We start from the raw sequence: 21,561 nt of genomic DNA on the forward strand, positions 1-21,561 counted from the left end.
ACACTTATATAGCGCACAAATACCACTGGTCTCTAGGCCTTGCCCAAGGGTTTATTAGAACATGTTACTACAGCTATTGATGAGATGAGAAGTATTAATCTCTTCCAAAAGCTTCCTTAAATAGGAAAGTTTTCAATCTCTTCCGAAAGCAAAGGAGAGCAGTTTCTTTCGCCAAACCTTCCGGAAGTCCTTTCCAGATCTATGATTAGCAAAAACACCTCAGAAGAGAGTAGACGGCATCCAGGCACATATTGCCTCAGCCGTTCCTTAAAATAAGATGGAATTGTCTAATGCAACGTCTTATGTGCAATGCGCATGCCTTTAAACATGGCCCTCTCTTTGCCTGGCAGCCAATGCAGTTTTTGCAACAGTGGCTTAGCATGCATCCATCTTGGTAGCTTGAACAGTAGTCTTGCTGCATCGTTCATAACCACCTGAAGCTTACCCAACAGTTTATTGGGGAGGCCAATGTACAGGGCATTACCATAATCTGAATAACTGAGAAAACCTGGGAGTCTAATAGGAACAGAAGTTAATCCTAGCAAGTGATAAAACCAATGCCCGGCGCTTAGGTGCAGAGGAAAAATCCTTACAAACATTAGCAAGATGTTCATGTACCAACACACATAGCCACTAGCAACCGTATGTGTATTCCAGTGTCCAGAGATGGATTCCCATCAAAGTCTTGTTAATGATCAATACTATCATTTGGTCATCCAAAGGTAGGGATGGTAAGTCTCTAGATCATTGAGACAGGATCCATACCCTCCATAAGAGACAGGGTTGTAGCCCCCGAGTTGCTCGTAGACCATATGTTGGATCATTAAGTGGGAACTAGTGCAGTGCAAAAAGAAATATGTGAGAATAAAAATGAATAGAGAAAGACAGCGAGGTAAACTTTAATGGCTATCAGTCTCTTCCAGATTAAAACCAAGAACAGCGCAATCATAGCAGTTCAAATAAATAGCTGCTGAGGGGCCGACATGTTTCTGCCAAACGGGGAAAAACTCCTAAGGCTTTCTTCAGGGCCTCTGTTCTAAATAATTGTTGCAACTGCAAATGTATAGTACATATAAATCAATAAACCAAAAGCAATAAGTGAAAAACCATAAAGGAGATACGTGACTATTCCTCCATGTCACTTGGTGTGATGTTCACCTACAAAAGCAAACAGTGACGTCAATGCGTTGGACATATCAACATGAAAAAGAATTTAAAATGTATTCAACTCACCCATAGTAACAGGGGATCGGACCTCACCTCACCTGGACCAAGCTCAGGATAGAGGAGGCCACGCGCTGAAAAGGCAAGGAAAAAAGAGGGTGCTAGATCCAAAGGCAGGAAGATTGATCTTCTTAGTTCAAGCAAATCTGTGCCACCTTTCCCTTTGCTGAACTTCCCATATCACCTAACAGCTCACTAGCAAAGAGCTCACCCACCCCTCACTCGGAGGCAATCACTCAAGTATAATTTCTCCAACTGTTCACTCGTGCCTATCAGTGATGGCAAACAATAAGCTCCCTACCTCTCCGTCGTTGCCTCAGACTGATCCTAAGTCTGGGGGAGGCTACGTGGAGAGGAAAGCAGAACTATTTTATAAATGTACGGGCCGAGCCCCTATCCAATCGGGGCAATACCCACGCGAAAACGCCATGTTAGTAGTTCAAACAAACCAAAAAACGGTTAACTCGAGCAATAAACTTACTCTGAGTAATGGTGTGGTAACCGGAGACGTCCATTGCTCAGTTCAACCCAGTTCCCTGCACTCGCGAGTTCGCGCGATAAACGGCGAGACTTCGACACAGCCTGCAGTAAAACTACAAAGTGACGTCATCCGAGACTTCACAGTAGTCTTTGCTATTCAGAATCTTAAACTAATACCAACCACTGCGAGTGAGTCGATATATATCACATAATGTCGTCTATTTCTCAAAGTGCAGGGGAGGGACAAGTCTCTCACTCTCAGAAACATTACAGACAACTAATCATCGCGTGTAATTACAACAAAGGAAACGGATTACAGGCAATAGATACCGAACGGTAATGTAGTGTAATGAAGTCTGGTAATGCGGCACGAGTTAGCACAAGGATACCATCGTGATAAGGTGTAATAACGATAGGATATCACTCATAACTACCGCATGACATATAGGTTAATGTACACTTTTGTACCATCTATGCTCCAAAAAATGCGCAAATCCCTCACTTGTAGAGCCGCTAAAGGAAAACTAATCCGCGTGTAACCACACTTATTAATACGGGATTACATCCCCAGAGTACCAGAACGTGATGCTGTAGTTTTGTTTCGTTCGAAATACAGACCTAAATAGTGTATTCTGCTGTGGTAATGATAAGGTGTTGTGTATACTGAAAGGGTATGAGAGTCATTCGGAAAGGTATAGATAACACCCTAAACCAATTATGGTTCATAGGGCTATGGCCTCCCACAATAGCTCTCCCACATCACAGCGGAGTCCCCCAGATAAGCTATAGGACTGCTATGATGTAGTGTATAGCAGTCCTATAGCTTATCTGGGGGACTCCGCTGTGATGTGGGAGAGCTATTGTGGGAGGCCATAGCCCTATGAACCATAATTGGTTTAGGGTGTTATCTATACCTTTCCGAATGACTCTCATACCCTTTCAGTATACACAACACCTTATCATTACCACAGCAGAATACACTATTTAGGTCTGTATTTCGAACGAAACAAAACTACAGCATTACGTTCTGGTACTCTGGGGATGTAATCCCGTTTTAATAAGTGTGGTTACACGCAGATTAGTTTTCCTTTAGCGGCTCTACAAGTGAGGGATTTGCGCATTTTTTGGAGCATAGATGGTACAAAATTGTACATTAACCTATATGTAATGCGGTAGTTATGAGTGATATCCTATCGTTATTACACCTTATCGCGATGGTATCCTAGTGCTAACTCGTGCCGCATTACCAGACTTTATTACACTACATTACCGTTCGGTATCTATTGCCTGTAATCCGTTTCCTTTGTTGTAATTACACGCGATGATTAGTTGTCTGTAATGTTTCTGAGAGTGAGAGACTTGTCCCTCCCCTGCACTTTGAGAAATAGAGCACATTATGTGATATATATCGACTCACTCGCAGTGGTTGGTATTAGTTTAAGATTCTGAATAGCAAAGACTACTGTGAAGTCTCGGATGACGTCACTTTGTAGTTTTACTGCAGGCTGTGTCGAAGTGTCGCCGTTTATCGCGCGAACTCGCGAGTGCAGGGAACTGGGTTGAACTGAGCAATGGACGTCTCCGGTTACCACACCATTACTCAGAGTAAGTTTATTGCTCGAGTTAACCGTTTTTCGGTTTGTTTGAACTACTAACATGGCGTTTTCGCGTGGGTATTTCCCCGATTGGATAGGGGCTCGGCCCTCATATTTATAAAATAGTTCTGCTTTCCTCTCCACGTTGCTTCCCCCAGACTTAGGATCAGTCTGAGGCAACGACGGAGAGGTAGGGAGCTTATTGTTTGCCATCACTGATAGGCACGAGTGAACAGTTGGAGAAATTATACTTGAGTGATTGCCTCCGAGTGAGGGGTGGGTGAGCTCTTTGCTAGTGAGCTGTTAGGTGATATGGGAAGTTCAGCAAAGGGAAAGGTGGCACAGATTTGTTTGAACTAAGAAGATCAATCTTCTTGCCTTTGGATCTAGCACCCTCTTTTTTCCTTGCCTTTTTAGCGCGTGGCCTCCTCTACCCTGAGCTTGGTCCAGGTGAGGTGAGGTCCGATCCCCTGTTACTATGGGTGAGTTGAATAAATTTTAAATTCTTTTTCACGTTGATATGTCCAACGCATTGACGTCACTGTTTGCTTTTGTAGGTGAACATCACACCAAGTGACATGGAGGAATAGTCACGTATCTCCTTTATGGTTTTTCACTTATTGCTTTTGGTTTATTGATTTATATGTACTATACATTTGCAGTTGCAACAATTATTTAGAACAGAGGCCCTGAAGAAAGCCTTAGGAGTTTTTCCCCGTTTGGCAGAAACATGTCGGCCCCTCAGCAGCTATTTGTTTGAACTGCTATGATTGCGCTGTTCTTGATTTTAATCTGGAAGAGACTGATAGCCATTAAAGTTTACCTCGCTGTCTTTCTCTATACATTTTTATTCTCACATATTTCTTTTTGCACTGCACTAGTTCCCACTTAATGATCAAACATATGGTCTACGAGCAACTCGGGGGCTACAACCCTGTCTCTTATGGAGGGTATGGATCCTGTCTCCATGATCTAGAGACTTACCATCCCTACCTTTGGATGACCAAATGATAGTATTGATTATTAACAAGACTTTGATGGGAATCCATCTCTGGACACTGGGATACACCTACGGTTGCTAGTGGCTATGTGCGTTGGTACATGAACATCTTGCTAATGTTTGTAAGGATTTTTCCTCTGCACCTAAGCGCCGGGCATTGGTTTTATCACTTGCTAGGATTAACTTCTGTTCCTATTAGACTCCCAGGTTTTCTCAGTTATTCATGTTAGTTGGTAGGGGACGTAGCCTGGCTGGGTCTTTAAACTTCCCTGAGACCCTCTTACCCTGGATGTTATATTATCATTACCATAATCTAGCAGTGACATAATCAATTAAGCCACAACTGTTCGCATAGTAGCAAACGAGAGAATAGGAACCGGTTTCCTGAGCTGCCTCAAGAGACCTGTGCCGGTAGCGGACACTGTCGCCACCTGCTTAGCCATTAACAGGTTACTATCCAGCATACTACCAAGACTTTTCACTACTGGCATAGAGTCTGGGGCGGGACCTAACTCCCAGGGCCAAAATACATCCCTCCATGATTTCCCTTTCATAGTGATCGCTAGAACCTCTGTTTTATCAGGATTCACGTTCAGCGAGTTATCGGTCATCCCGTTCATAGTGAACCGCTAAATATTCTGAACGTTCAACCGTGACTGCATGGAACTTCCGATTCGTAAGACCAACTGAGTGCCATCTGCGGAGTTGATGCTGCAATCAGAGGGTATGTATAAATATTAGACAGGAGTGGGTATAGTGCAGATCTCTGTGGAATGCCACAAGAGAGAACCCTCTCTCTATAGACTTGCCCATACATCTGCACCCTCTGTGACCGGCCATTCAGAAACAATTAAATCCACAGGAGTGTGGACCCTGTAATACCGTCCACCATTAACCAGTACAGGAGCACTTGATGGTCAACCATATCAAATCCTGCCGTAAGGTAAAGCAAGATCAACACAGAGGGCCTGCTCATATCAGAAGCCACTCTAAGTTCATCCAGAACAGAGAGCATCACTAACTCGGTACTATGAGTGGCCTGAAAACCAGATTGGCGAGGATGGAGCACTTGTTGATCTTCCATGTTATGTTATGTTATGTTAATTTAGACTTCTATAGCGCTTAATACCGTCAGGTCTCTAAGCGCTAAGAGAGGATAATCACAGCACCCATAGGTAAGTACGATCGCTAGCAGCATAGGGTTAAGCCCAGGCTTCAATAAGGAGGAGGGTCTTCAAATTATCCTAAACACTAGGAGGGCCTTCTATGAGCGAAGAAGGAGACTTGACTTTTGTAAGGATCTTATTTACATGCCGCTCCAGTATTGTAGCTGGAAATGGTAACAGGGAAGCTTGTCGATAGTTCTTTAAGTTTTTTTGATCAATGTTTCCCTGACGTTTGACATCCAGGTCTTCTCCTTTTGTTATCCAGAACTCAGAAGATTCCTTTAGTTGATAGCTAAGATTTTAGTCAGTAACTGCATGTTTATAGCAGGAGTCTGAAACTTATTTAGGAGCTGCATCGAAAGTATTTGTTATTACTGAATCTCTGTTGTAACGGAAATACCACTGGGAAGCACCGCAAAAGGGCAAGAAAAAAGACTGACTTGAAATAATGCACCTCCTAAAGAGCAGAGGAGAGTAAAGCAAGGGCTCAATGTAAAGCACAAAGAAGGCAGTGGAAAGGGGACACCATTGCCACCGTCCTCTTGGCATATGAACACTTGCTGACAGGGTATGAGTCAGAACCACATCACCCACTGACCCAGCGTACCAGCTTCAAACATTTACAGACCAGATGTATCTCCATCACACCGTACAGAATGCCTTCCCTTCGCACCATCTAGCAGAAAAGTATCTGGGGTAAAAAATATTGAATGATTCAGTAAAGCCATGCACACGTATTGGGCCAGTGGGTTCCAATCAGGAACAAAACACATCTCAATATGAGGTCAGTCGGTTTGTGAGAATGTTGGCAAAGATTACACCTTCTGCATTAAGCAGGGAGATGAGCTTTATTTTTTTTAGGAAAACGAAGAGAAAAATGCCATAAAATGGGAACAAGTTACCCTGTTGATCATGACATATGTTCTCCAAAAGAATGCCACGAATAATATTCACTAAATGGTATGGTAAAATTACCTCAAGTATTTGTTACCATGAAGCGGGGCTGGGATATACTGAAGATTTTATAAAAATGCAACATCTGTGGCTACCAATTTGGACTCTGGAGCAGACAGTTCCAAACAGGCATTCCTGCAAGATTGTCTGCAACTGGGCTGGTGCATGGACATTCCTTAGCTAAAGTATATCCATCATGCTTTCCAGAGCCTGGAGCTCGACAAATTGTTTAGGACCCCGAGCAGGCTCAAAGTTGGTTTTAATGCAACAATGCATCGTGGAGACCATAGGTTTACAAAAGGAGGTCAATAAACGAAGTGTCCAGGCACACACTGAGATCCCGATTCACCCAAGTAGGGCTCCATACTTCAAGTGGGTGGCGAACTCCAGTCATCTGTTTTTGCTGGTGAGGCTTAGGTTTGGCACTGTTCACTTTTGGTGGCCTTTCCAACCCAGAGCTCCTTTTTAAGAGCTTACCTGTTTGCCTCAGTGATGGCTGTGAAGGTTTTATCTTGTGCCGTTTTTAAAACAAGCAAAGATTTGCCTTACCGGAGGAGCTTTTTTTAAATTTATTGTCATTACCGAATTCGCGGATTGCTCATTGAACTGCAACCTATATTCAGAGGGCAATCAGGCAGCGCTAGAATTGTGTAATAATATAATCTCTAGTTGTTCTTATTTCCGTCATTCAGCAATGTGATGTTATGTCATTTAAAAATTTAAAAAATATATGATGTGATGGAATGTTTTCATTTGTTTGTTTTTATGCATTTGACTATTAATTTTATGATCATGATGATGATCAAATAAAGGTGTTTGAATTGACAATGAAATCGACCAAGCCTTTTTTTCATTAGGATCCATTACTCCTAATGTACACATCAGGATTTGCATGGAGGGGTCTTTGCATTGCAGGTACGTTTTCTTACATTTGCTTCACAGGTAAGTTAATTTTAAGTTTTATATTGTATTGTAACATTTATATAGCGCTTGCTAGCCCTATGAGGGGGGCTGAGGTTGGGAGTGTGTGGTTTATGTTCAGATCCTGTGCGGGAAGTGTTTTGATGTCGTGTGTGATGACCATCAAGGTGCGGTGATCGTGTTATAAGAAGCAGAGGTTAGCAGTTTGATTAACTAAAATGTGTGAGAGAGACACACAGTTTATTGTTTTCATTAAGCTGGCAACTTTTACCAGTTCTGCAAGTCCCTTTATATTTCTTAAGATCAGAATCCACTTAGCTGGTTACTTCACTAGGTTGCCCATTCTGAGATACTTCGTTTCAAGTAGGGGGTCACCAATCTTTTGTATAGTAAGTGCTCGGTGAAAGCCACCCAAGCTGCTGTTATTTTTAAGTTCCTAATACTGACCACATCAGAGAAGGTTACATTAATGTCCACTATATGCAATATGATCTGCAGTGTTCACCTCAGTGCATGAGGCACGGTTTCCAGCAGTAATTTAAAAAATTCCTTATCAATGGGGAATGCCTCTAACATGGGTAATGGATAACAACCATAACTGCAATGCTCCCAGTACCAAGTTATTAGTAATAGGTCTTCCCAAACACCACCTCACAAGTTCTGAAAATACACACATTTTCCTCTTGAATACACACTTCAATTTTGGTATAAATACATTTATTCGGCCAAGCAAAAGCTTCTAATTTATTAGTCTGGACTGTATACAGAAGAGCTACTTACAGGTATCTGGAGACCAACCAGAAGCACACAAGCTATCTGCTGTTGAAGATGCTTTGAGTAGGCATAGGTTGGAGGGAGGAAAGGTGGAGAGCTCTTCTGGGATACACTTTGTTAAAATCATCCCGTATACGATTGCCATTGTGAGGTGTTAAGAAGCGGCCGTAATGTGTAGCTTGTCAGGACCTGCAGTGGTGGACTAAATTAAAGTCCTCCGTTGACTTGAGGCATGTGACAGATCTCTTCAGTTATTCAATGCCTGTTCAGTTAGTGATGGGTCGGTTAATGCTGTGGACTGGTACAGTACTGGGCAATGGGGAGGATCTGTAACAAGTTTGTCTTATGTGGGTATAAGACAGTCAAGCAGTGTAAAGGAATTAGTATGCAGGCTGTATGAACTGCAATCGACTACCGACTGCTGAGTGTTATGGCATTAGTATTAGTGTGTACCAGGAGGTTATGCATTGTGCTGCAGCTGCAGTCATATAGCGGTTACTAACCATGACAAGGCATTTAAGTTCTTTATGCTGGGCAGCATGCTGCTCCAGAACCAAAGGTTATTTTTTTATCTCACTGTGGTTATAGTTAGTTAATGGGATTTTTGTGTGCTCTTAAGGAAACCATCCCATGTGTTTTCTCCAGTTTCCATGTGGTAGATTGAATTAAGAGGAGTTAGGCGTTGTCTTTAATGGGAAGAAGGTATATCCATTCAGGGACATGGTTGGCAGTATAAACAGGTGAGCAACAGGAGATTAGTTATGGTTAGGTTGTAGTGGTATGCCTTTTTGAAGGAAAGGTTGTAACGTTTGAAATAAAGTGCGGAACGTTTGTAGAAATACAAATATAAGGAGGAAGGCAAACATGCATGTATCTAAACCTTAATAGTATATATGTATGTGCATATGTACTAACATACATACACATCGTTAAAGTTCTGCTATATACAATTGTAATAGTAATTTAAATTTAAATAATCAAGTAAATAATAAATACTTTACTTTTAAGTATGTAAACTTAATTAATACACAAGTAATTAAAATAAATTAACATCAAAATATGGGTTAATGGTTTCATTTTTTAAAATTTATATAAGGATAGTAATGGGACCGCATAGGGGTAAGCAAGGAGTTTTTAGAATTCAAGGATGGGTTTTCATAGAAGTAGAGAACGGTTTTTAGACAGTACTCTCAATGCAATAACTCCAATGGAATCACGTCTGGGGTGGCAGCTTTGTTGGATGATTAGCACCTTCCGATCGATTCTGTATCAGGTCATTCATGGTAACCCTACAGCCAAAGACTTCTATGTCTTTCTCTTTTAGTCGTATAGGTATTAAAGCTGTTCAGAATTATCAAATATATCAATATCTCCATGAAAATTCTTTGTAGGCCCTCATTAATGGCTTTAATGCAATTCTGATGCATTTAGAAACAGGAGTTTCCACCTGTACTGAAATGATGAAATCTAAAAAAGTGCGTGGTGCAATTTTAAACACAGATAGGAAAGATTTACACAGAAGACCGGGTGCACCCTTTTTTGATTCATGCACTAGTCTGAGGTAGGCACATGCAGCAAACAAATCAAGATTTCATTGCTTTTTAGGGCTCGCCTGGTGTTGCAGTGCGAAGCGCTGCCGCCAGGCGAGCATCATTGTCGTTGTCTTCCCTTCCCAAGTGGTACAGACCGGTGCACGAGCAGACACCGGTCTGTGGACGCGCTTCCACTGCAGGCGCCGCCACTGGCACGAGCCGCAGGGAACGCCAACGTGCACGCTCACAGCGTCACGCTCCTGCCCTCCCGCGTCTCTTCGAGCAGGCCGACTTGTCTGTGTAAGTTGCTCTTTACAAACAAAACATAACATTAGACGTCTGCACCTTTTAGTGTCTTGCTCGTTGCGTACACTGTACCGAACTCTTCGTGTTTTATACATTTAGTGTCCCTTTTCAGAAAAGTTGTTAAAAGTGAGTTAAAGAATGTTGTAGACCTTTTGTATCTGTGCACCGTTGTGTTCTCCAGCCAGTTCTTTGGAAGTTATTTATACTCTCATTTTCTACATGTGGATGTTTTACACCGAAGGTGTAACCTGGTTGGCTGGTGCCTAACCTAATATGGAAATGAGTTTCCTTTTATTTGGTGAAATCATGTATTTTGATTTCAACATTGCTTTTGTGTCTTTCATACTCTAGTGCCACAGCCATGTTTCTTCAATTGACGTTTGCAGAAATCTATTTAACCCCTGCTTGTACATAAGCAAGAGCTCATTGAGGACAGGATGTAAACGGTCACAGTAAAATGGAAGAGGGCACCAGGGAACTCTTTCAAAAACCTTTATAGTGGATGTAGCTATTGAGAATGCAGCTTCTGCTAAGGGAAGACACTCCTATATAGTCATGTGGTTGAATTCTGTCTTTCTGATTCCTTCCCCCCCTCCCCCCCTTGAGTTTGATTAAATAACTTTGAGTAATCGCGACACTTGGTATTTACAGCGCTACAATGCTGCTAGGCCGAGTGCAGAAGCGATGCACATTCTTTATGTTGCTACTGCTCCCCCCTCAGTTAATGAATTGTTGTGTACTAAATATGGTACTTCAAAGTACTGAAAATAATGGTATGGCGCTTACGGATCACCACCACCCGAGGCATGGGGAGACCGTGGGAGTTCACATGGTATGATCTAGTGATGCAGCAGGAATTCTAACTCAGGTCTCCTGGATCCTACGTCTGTAATTTAACTACAGGGCCCTGCCTGCCACAGAGCAACCCTTGCTTAGAGTACAATAACCATGAGTGTCTGCGCAGTGCGAGCGGCGCTGGTGGTGAGTGGAGCATGTATACCTTCTTTAAAGGAGGTGGCTGAATGTGGGGCAGAGCACTGCAGATTAAATGATCGGCATATAAGTGGCCCATTAGCACCACTGATCTGTAGTGTGCTCTAAAACTGAAAAATAAGAAAAAGAAAAGATATGGAAGGGAAGTTATAAAGGTTAAAAATGAAACACTGAAGGATTGGCCTACCATCCGCGGCACTTAAACATATCTTTTTTGAAGCGGTTGTGCACATGTGGTGAGACAGGTTTGCGGTATTTTGCCTACGCTACCTACCGTGACTGGTAAAGGAAGGTGGAAAAATGTAGGAGCCACAGGGATCTGAAGAAAGTAAGTGGGTGAGGATAAAGGAGCCTGAGGAAGAGAGGACAAGCATTTGCAATGCAATAGGTCTCGCATTTACACGAGTTTGAGCTATTGACATTGCAAATAACAATGGCTTTTATTTTTGTTTTCGTTTAAAAGGCATTGTCATTTACAATGCCAATAGCTTAAACTTGTGTAAATGCGAGACCTATTGCATTGCAAATGCTTGTTTGGAATGGAAGCCATTGAGAGTGGGTTGTGGTAACAATCCCTTCTCCCCATCAAGTCAAGATGCTGCTTTACATATCGTAGCCATGTGAGGTTCTGCGCTTTCTCTAGAGACTTGCAATGATTAATTAAAGCTTGGTTAAGCAAGGTTTCCTATTTGACCCATATTGCTCACCAGAGCATTAGAGGTGCTAATTTAATGTAGTTCTCTAGCGGGACGAGTCCCAAATCTGCGTGACAAGGGTATATAGGGAGACTATTTGGGACAGGCAAAAGTCTTCTTAGAAAACTATTTTCGGACACCTGTAAGGCGCCAACATCACCCCAAACCCCTGCAACATGTGTGGTCATGGAGAGATATCGTGTGGAGTAGATATTATTCATGGCATCTAGAGGTTTATTGCCCAAGCTCCATTTCAAATCTAAAAATGGCCTCAGTGGATTGTTCGAGCCTTTGCTTCCTGGTCTTAGCCAATGGAGAGCATGTACATTTTTAATCAACAGGAACTCCTAAATATGAGAAGGTGGGCACATATGAGTTTCTCATCGCTAATGTATTGTGTCATTAAGGCACTACATTTCTTCCCAATGGCCAAAACATGGGATTTAGTAGTGCTTATCAAGATTTTTTATTTGATTTTATTCAGTCCTCTGCTGATGACAACAAATTATTTTTAAAAAAATACATTCAGTAGTGCTTGTCTTTAAACCCAGACCACTCATGAAGAGATGGAACCTATTCAATAGCTTTTAGAGACTTATTCCTGTTCTTGGGATTAGGAGACAATTATCCGCGTACAGGAGAGAGGGTAGTTTCCTAGGGCCTACCTTCAGGACATCCGCCTCTTCTACATTGAGAAATTCCTCTAGGTTGTTGACATATAGGCAAAATAAAATGGGCCATTACACATCCTTGCCTTACGTCCAGTTTTATTTCGACTGGGTCACTGAGTTCACCTTTCTCCCCATACCTCACATGGCCCCATCACTCCATTATGACTTATACAGGTGAGAAAGTGGGCCAGAGCGGAATCGATACCCATATTCAACATCTTAGCCCATAATTTCCCCTCTGTCCACCTAGTCAAATACGGATGTTAAGTCTATGAAGCCAAACTACATGGAACCACACTTGGCCATGGTATATTTAGAGGTAACCAGATGGAGAATGAGGCACTGCCTGAGGTACCCAGTCCCGGTCTGAACCCATATTGTATTTTGGAAAAACACCCCTTATCGGTGACTCACACTTCCAAGCGTTCCAGTAGAACTCAGCTCCTGAGTTTGTTAGTGGTATCGATTAAAGAGATTGGTGGTAACATCGGGGGTCAGATCTATTGGTGAGTATTATGTTTGAACCTAGCCATGATTTAGCGGGAACCACTGTGGACACACTCCTCAGGATATTTGTCATGACCGGGGCCCACAAGTCAAGGTTATCTAAGAAGAGGTTAGCTGATACAACATCAGGGCCGGAGGCCTTGTTTCTCTGAGTGTGATTCACAGGCGGATTCATCTCCAAACTGTTACTTATCGATATTGGAAATACTTGGTCAGACTAACGGTTCCATCATTACAACGATATATCTTCATAAAGTGCTCAACTCAATCTTGTGGCTGAATGACGACATCTATATACGTGTTATGGTCCCTCTTTGAGAGAAGGGTAATTTACAGTCTTCCAGAACAGACAGGAATCCTTATTTAAACTAGCTGCGTGTAATTTTTCCCAAGCTTCAGCTCTGAGATTATTTTATCTCTAAGCAATAGCATGTGTATACTTGTGTCTGTACAATCTCAGCAGCCCCTGGTCTCAGGGAGCATGTTTTAGAACATACATAAGCTTTCTATGTGACTTGGAGCAGTTTCTGTCAAACCACCTGTTCAACCTACTTTCCCCCTCCTTCCTAATACGAGTGGTCAAGAGATTGGTGGTTGCCTGGCAGAATTCCCTCAAATGCATTTACCTTGATTTTAGGATTATGCTCATCCTTTAAACAAGCTAATACATGGCCCTTATTTATTTTTAACATTTCCTCTGAAAGGTGGCAAGAATCTATAGTAGCCCACTTGACCTGGCTCTTTTAATGGCACAGAAAGGCTGTTTGGCTATTAAGAGCTGAGATGCCCTTCCAAGGACGTGTCGTGCGCTATACTAAATTCCAAACATAAACCTAAGATCCCCTGTTTGTATTGTATGTTAGTGAAATATTACGAACAATCAACTAGTAATGATTAGCCTTGCCTGTATCAAGATACAAACATAAAGAGTAGTGGTCACTTAAGCAATGTTGTAGGATTGCAAAATCTTTGGCCTATAAGACAGAGAGTGTAATAACGTCAATAAGGCTACCTTTGCCTCTGCTGCTAAGCTCAAGCGTTAAATACAGAGATATCTTATTCAGTATTAAATTGAATATATCCCCTCAGGGAGTGTGCTCAAAGCGAAAGGGTCCTCAATATCCAGTCTGTCCTCATTTATTTTTAAAAGTTCCTCTAAAATGAGACCAGAATCTAATGTGGCCCACTTACGTAAGATCACCTTGTTTGGATTGAATGTTGGTGAATTATTAGGAGCAGCCAACTGGTAATGATTAGCCTTGCCTATATCAAGATACGGTAATGATCAATTGAATGTAAGAGTGCAATAAAGTCAATAAAGCTACCTTTGCCTCTGCCCGGGAACGAAATATGTTCTATATTAGGGTGGCTGCTAAGCTCAAGCATTAAATACAGAGACATATTATTCAGTGTTAAATTGAATATGTTCCCACTGGGAGTGTGCTCAAAGTGAAAGGGGTCCTCAATATCCGACCCGGTCTGCCCACAGACCGCTGAATCTGATACTGGACATTATCTACAATTGAATCACCTTCCCACATTATAAAATACTCTGAACTAGAGATGGAATCATTACCCCTGGGTGTTTGATTAACACTGACCCCTGGGCGCTTAGATTTGTTATTGGCTTCATGTCGCTTCCTCTTCCCAACCCCACCATGGGTCTTGTTCAAAACCGTAAACACAACTGTCTCCTTCCTCTTTCTTCCCACTCCACAGAACTCGGTAGAATCTACCCGAGTCTCAGGCACCAAAGGTGTGGTCAAGCTTGAATAACTTGGTAATGGGAGAGCTTTTGGAGGGGGCGGGGGGGACAGAAGACTGAACCACCCGAACCCCACTTGACATGGGCGAGATCACTGGACCCGACCCCAAAGTCTAAGGAAACAGATGGGGCAGCGCCAATGGAGCCAGAAGATGATGGGGTAATAGAGGAGAAGGAGAAATAGCACTCAGTAAGCGCTATCTCCTTGTCAATGACCCCTAGTGCATGTTGTAAAAAAGAATCGGAAGGCATTAGAGGAGGGCTTTAGCGTGACAGGTAACTTGTGTTTCCCCATAATACAAGCCTAACCTGTAGAAAACCTCCAAACTGATTTGTGCAAACAGTCTTGAAAACAGATAAAGCGACTACATTTAAGGACTCTTTGGTTCAAAGTAGACAATTGACTGGTGCTCGGACACATCCCTGTAGTGCAGAAGTACAGTAAGTGCAGCCACTTGGCAACAGTACAATGTCCAAGCGAGTTCCCAGGGTCAAGAGGATGCAAGACGGAGCGGGAGTGTTTTAAGGCTCTACTCACTATGACAGCTGAAATGTATACAGTAGAGTCACCACTATAAAGGGTTAAGTAAACCTCCTACCAACAGGCTGAGGCCGACTGGAATGCTCCCAGTAGACTTTACCCAATGTCTATGCTCGAGCACATAACCATGGAAGGGGGCCCAGCCTCCTTCGGGCACTGATGGGCGCGGATAGGCCTGCCCATGCCCGGGTTTTGTCCAGGCACTGCCCGTGCGCGTCCCACACAGCAGGACAGCAGAGTGTGCCTTATAGCGCGTTGCGAGACACCATGCCCCCATCCGGAAACAATATGGCAGTTGCGCCTCCTGATGTTAGGGTTTGATGGAGCTTGAAGTCCTCTGTAGGCTTCAGGGTATATGGATGCCAGTAACCCCCTGGTATGCAGCTATAGGACCTTAATGTGGAATTCACGTGCAACAGCCCATCCAGCAAGGCCCAAAGAGGCTGAGGAGCACCTTGCTTCTCTCCTGTGTGTATGACAGCTCTGATCTATTTTACAATTGTCCTCACCTCTGTAATCATTCAACTCTTCAGTTGCAAAGATTCAAGTTTGTGGAAAATATGACGTGGACTAGATCCCAGGCTTTTCTTTTGCACCCCCATTGTGCGAGCTCTTATTACTGGGATTGAGAAGTCATGATGTACTTGTCCGCGAAGTAGTTCTCACTTGGTCTCTCCTGGTCTGCCACCCTGATGTTGGCTGACAGCTGCCTCCAGGAGATTTTGGGTGCTTACATAAGGTCGGGAGAAGGAATTTGGCAAGAGCCCACCACCAGGACGTGATCTTCATCTCGGCGCATGTGATTTCTAGAACTATCTTTCTAACTGCCTGGCTCTAAATAACTACCTGCGCATCTTAGTGCTTATTTTGTATGCTTTTTTTAGATAGCTTTAAGGTGACAGAGTTGACAGAAATACATAAACAAATACTAGCAATAAAATGTCCTCATATGAATATAAAGAGCGCAGAGCAAGCTGTTGCACCTAGGCTAAAACAACTGACACATATGATACTGTATTTAAACAAATTATGATGCTTTTTAAAAATTTTAGTGTAACCTGTAAATTTGAGGGCTCCCTGTTTTATGTTATTAATTGTATCTACATTTCTTTCTGTATTTATGCATATTTATTTTGTGCTTAATGTAAAAAAATGACAAAGTCATGGGTATATTGCCACAATTATTTAACTGACAAATATTTACTCGTGCTTGAATGTCCAATGGATTTTAGCGGTTTGCAGTACCCTACAGTCCTTGGAAATCATTTGCATTGTGGCACAGCTTAGACAGCTTCAATGCTGCAGTTATTCAGCTTCATTCTAAAATCTTTTACATTTATTTTTAGCTTCCCTGCTTGTCAATCTGCAGGGTTATTGACCTAGCACTCATGATTGACAGTAGTGAGTATTGTTAAAAAGAAAACCTATTTTTCCCTATTTAAAAATAATTACAGAACAGAAAATAGATGGGTTTCTGGCTATATTTATCTGTGAAAATCAGTAAAAACTGAAAACCGGGAGCCTTACACATGAAGTAGAAAGCATTAAGACCATGCACAGTCCTTTCAATGCAATCCTAGGGGGCACCAACAAATTACTTTAACTGACATACAATATAATCAAACATGGCCAGCAGCGTGTATGTCCGTTCACGCATTTTTGATTTCGAGTAAATATTTCAGTAAACATGCAAGGCATGCTATGGTTGCTTTATCGGACAGCTAGATAAAACTGTAAGCTTAATGTTACTTAATAGAGAAAGAACACAAAGGTTGAAGAATTAATTGACAAGAAATAGTAAAAAGAATACGAAAGAAAAGGAGCACAAGGATGGATTAAAACAATCTGTAATGACTATTTAGTCAGAATGGTAAACAACGTTTACAACGAAACTTTTACCACGCACTACCATTACAACGCAGGATTACAACGCAAACCATTACAACGCATTGCGCTGGGGGGCGCTCTAGGATAGGGAATAAGTTTAATTTTCTATCCAACACCTTCCCTAGTGTCCACGGGGACTGGAGTTGGAATAGAAAATTATACTTACCACTATCCAGCACCTCTAAGCGCTATGCGTTGTAAAGGTTTGCGATGTAAAAACCGCGTTGTAAAGGCATGCGTGGTAAAAGTATGCGTTGTAACGTCATACATCCGTCAGAATAAACCATAAAATCCTAGATACCTTCATCTGAACATGATATGTTTGGGTTGCTGGCGTTGGTAGACTTGTAAATGAAAAGCACGTCCAGGACTTTGTCTTTGTTAGCATCATTGGTTGATAGAAATGGGTAAGTAACTGTTAAAATAGAAAGCAGAATTAGAAATCCAGTTCTAAAAAACATAGGCTAGTGGCAGATTTCAATATAAGATTTGGTTTAAAAACGGAGGGTAAACATTTACATTTACATATATTAATGAGAGTGGGCCTAATGACCGCACAATACAGTTATAGTTTCAAGATAAATCAACCTGTATGTAAATAATCAGTACTAAAATTCATGAATGAAAGCTTTTTCTTGATTGGTTCCATAAGCGTTTAGCTCAAGCCCAGATGGCCATTTCAACCTCAGTGGGCGATGCCCCAGCCACATGGTCAGCGGAGGCCATGGCAACCACTCTCCTGCTGGGGGACTACCAGTCTAATTCCGAGCTCCTCACCAGACCAACAGGCTTTTCACAATCATACATGCTTTCGCAGTGCAGCTCCTGCACAAAAGGTACAGACGCTTTCTGAGTGGGCATAATATTGTTTGGTCCTACTCTGCAAACTATTTATTTGCAGAAATAAACCCCGGAAGCGGGTGTTTGTTCCTAAAACACATATGAACCAAATTGTGTGGAAGTGCTGGGAGTTACCTCCCAACATAATGCATGTCATCTGTGTTGTTTTCTGATCGACCAGCCAGGCTTTTCTTGGCTGTCCTGAACAGGATCAATGAACGTCAGAAGGTGGGTTCTTCTGACATACATTGACTGACAGCCCTCTAGTCCAATGTTTATTGGCGGAGACACCCGAGGCTCAAACTCCAGAAGCCTTGTTCTTCTGCACATATATAAATTCGATGGGTGAAAAATAAGGTTGACCGGCTCCTGTTTAGCCAGACTCTGAGTGAGTCCCTCATATAAACTCAGCAGACGGAGAATGGCAATGGGCATGGTCAAGATCCAAATTAATAGTTACAGGAGGAGAAAGAAAAGAGATGCAAACCCCACATTTATTTCCACTAGAATGTGCTTTTTTTTTTCACTTACAGTTTTTCATAACAAACAACAGTAGCAATATATCTAATTTACTATAGTTTACCATATCAAAAGAATTTTAGGAAATGCAGCCTGTTTGGTCGAACAAGTGTGGTAAGTCCATTAAAAAAATCTCACTAGATTTATTTATCTTATCTGGCTCAATTAATTATTGTTGATTCACTTAGCTTAAAAATGTTGGTCTCAAGATGGCGACGGAGTAGGACATGTGTTAGAGTCCCTCCGGCGCCACGCGAATCTCAGCTTTGTGTAGCACCCTCCCGGGGCACCGTTTCCACGCGCGGCAGTGTCTGCTGCGGACGCCCTGCGGTGGCCTTGGTTCTGCTCCCGGTGACCGAGAGGCGGAGAGTGGTGTCGCGGCCTTCCCGCGGGCCGGCAGCCGCGTTGAGCCCTGAACGAGCATTGGGGGCAGTGGGGCCTGTGCCTGCGCCCGCTGCTAAGCCCGTGCGGACCCCGGCTGGGGCCTGACAGGGGCGGACGCCGGCGAGCGGCAGCTGTGAGGAGCCCGCCTGCGGGAGGAGTGGCCTCCGATCCGGCGGCTGAGTGGGAGCGCAGTGGTGAGCCACGAGAGACCGAGGCTTTTGGGCCTACCCGGAGCGTAAGGAGGCGGTGCCGGGTGCGGGCGCTCCTTGCCGGCTCTGTCCGCCGCTGTACCGCCGGCTGTGCAGTCCTGCCCTGGAGCGCTGGATTGCCTTCTGAGGCTTTGACTCTGAGCGGGGGTTCTGGAGATACTCTGAGGCCTTTGCTGTCTGGCCCGGATCCCTGGGACCTTGAGGTATAACAAGGAGTCGAGAGCCTGTTGAGGACTGGCTGCCTCGTGAAGATCTCTTGCAGTGCGGATCCTGCTGCCTGGGCCCGCCCCCCCCCCCCCGGACTGTGCTGCCTGGCCGTGAGGTGGCGAACGCGGCGTGGGGCCCTGTATGAATCGGCGAACTGGCGGCCTGCCTGCCGGGGTGAGTTGCTGAGCCCCGTTCCCCGGGGGTGTGTTGAGTGCACTGGTGTGTGGGCGTCGGGGGGCCTACTGCCCCGCACCTATGGATTGCGGCTTGAGAGCCATTAGCGCCCACTGCTGCCAGCCTTTTGGGGGGGGGCCCGTACCTCTGCACTGAGGCCTGAGAGACACTTGCGCCCACTACTGCCTGCTTTGAGGGGTGTCCTTGCCCCAGGGAGCTGACTGGAGAGCGCCTGGGGGGTGCGCCACACCTGGCTCCTGGGTTGGAGCGTGACCACAGATCTCGGCGCGATGGCTACCAGGCCCCGTAAGGACAAGCCAGGCAAAGAGGGGGTCCCGAAGGGATCGCAGTTGGCAGCGTCGCCGGGTACCAGTGCTTCCCCCAAGCGGAACGATGACGAAGCCCCCGCTACCAAGGCCTTTATGTTGGAGCTCTTCTCTGCCATCAAGGAGGTCATTTCGGAACTCCGCTCCCAGCTGGCTTCGGACCTCAGAGAGGTGAGGAGAGACGTGGATGGCATAGGCGAGCGGGTGGCAACGCTGGAGGAGCATGACCTAGGGCTGGCGGGGGATGTGCACCAGCTCCAGCAGGACGTGCTCAGGCTCACAGAGCAGAATTTGGACCTCCAGGCCCATGCGAGGACTTAGAGAACCGGTCCCGCGGGAACAATATCCGCATTCGTGCTGTGCCTTGGGACGGTGAGGCAGGAGACCTGCGAGGCTATGTGGAAGCCCTCTTTTTGCAGATTCTGGGAGAGGACGATGTTACCGAGGTCCGGATGGACAGGGTCCATAGAATAGGGCTGCCGAGAGGAGAGACTGCTCCACCTCCTGACATCTTGGTGTGTGTACACGACTTTCAGCTTAAGGAGCGCATTCTTCGGAAAGCGAGAGGTATCACCGCCTTGCAATTTCGGGATCATCACCCCCAACTCTTCCACGATCTGACGGCCTCCACGCTGCAGAAGAGACGCGACTTTAAGCCGGTGACGACCATCCTGCGCGACCGCAATGTGGCATATTCCTGGGGCCATCCCTTCCACCTCATCTTCAGATGGCAGAATAGATTAGTCCAGCTTCGGTCCCTGCAGGCTGCCAAGGACCTTCTTGGAATGGACAACGAGGCCCCTTCTCCGGGTGCCGGGCGCTCGTCGGCGCGGCGCAGGCGGCGTTCCTCTTCCTCCTGGCAAAGGGTGAGGCAGCCCACAGCGCAGAATAGGCTGGACCCTGCGGCTAGCCTGCAGGAGAGAAGTGGAGCAGTGGCCTCTGTGATAAGCGTGACTACAGCAACGTCGCAGGACAGCTCGTCAGCTGCTTGACTCCTGAGGGAACAATGATCGGCGTCGGAGGGACTTCCCCTCCCCCCCCCTCACTCAGGTACCGAGGGTAACTATGTACTTTTTGGGAAGACGCCCCGGTCCGGTGAGCGTATGGGGCACTAACTGTGACATCAGTCCCCGCTCCCTGAGGGTCCTAACGACAGCCCTCATTGTGGAACTATTTCTATTTCTGAATTTTTCTATTTATTTTCTTTTTGGGGCTTTTCCAGTACGAGTAGGGAAGGTACTCCTGTTGAGGCTCCCGTGTCCTGGGGCTGGGGAGTGGTGGGGGGGGATCGACTGGGGGATTTCCCTTTCTCCTTGTTGCCGCTCACTGTTCTATTGGTTCTAGAGCGGTACTTACTCTTCTTGGGGGGAGGAAAGTCTCCAGGGGGGATGTTGGGGGTAATGGGAGTGTTGGGGTTGGGGGGGGGGGAGTGGTGGTGACTGGGCTAAGTGGTTCGTTGCGACTATTAGTATGTGGTGTGCTGTATGTGTGTGTTCTGCCTGTTCCGATCTGGGCCCGTGGGCTCTAGGTGCTGTCTGGGCCCTTGGGGTCCCATGCTGGGGGGTACCGACGCGGACTGTCCTGGGGCGGCCCCGGGTGAAGGCGGTGGGGGGTTCCTTTGACAGTGTGCATGTAGCGAGGGGGGAGTCACTATTTTGTAATGCCTCTTAGTATTGGCACGTGGAATGTGAAGGGCTTGTACTTTCCACAAAAGCGCCAAAAGGTTTGGAAGTATCTGAATGATCACCAGCTCGATGTGGTGGGTCTCCAGGAGACTCACCTAGCACGCAGGGATGAGCTCCGCCTCAAACACAAAAATTTCCCCCTTATTTACAGATCTTCCGCTTCCACAAAACACAGGGGGGTGGCCCTTCTCTTCCGTTCAACCCTT

The 21,561-nt window shown here is 44.8% G+C and overlaps 1 protein-coding gene across 4 annotated transcripts in view; it reads right to left on the reverse strand.

Annotated features, from left to right (window-relative positions):
* The window catches only part of FAM234A (family with sequence similarity 234 member A), a 379,590-nt gene that overhangs the window by 259,674 nt on the left and 98,355 nt on the right, over positions 1-21,561 (reverse strand). For all 4 annotated transcript variants that reach the window (XR_013601635.1, XR_013601636.1, XM_078663112.1 and 1 more), the window contains exon 3: positions 17,313-17,426. Coding sequence is in view for 2 of the 4 variants with exons in the window: in XM_078663112.1 (XP_078519238.1) it covers positions 17,313-17,426 (114 nt within the window). In the remaining 2 variants the exon portion in view is untranslated. The remainder of the gene's footprint in view (positions 1-17,312; positions 17,427-21,561) is intronic.

Source organism: Lissotriton helveticus, chromosome 10 (genome assembly GCF_964261635.1).
Source record: "Lissotriton helveticus chromosome 10, aLisHel1.1, whole genome shotgun sequence".
NCBI lineage: Eukaryota > Metazoa > Chordata > Amphibia > Caudata > Salamandridae > Lissotriton > Lissotriton helveticus.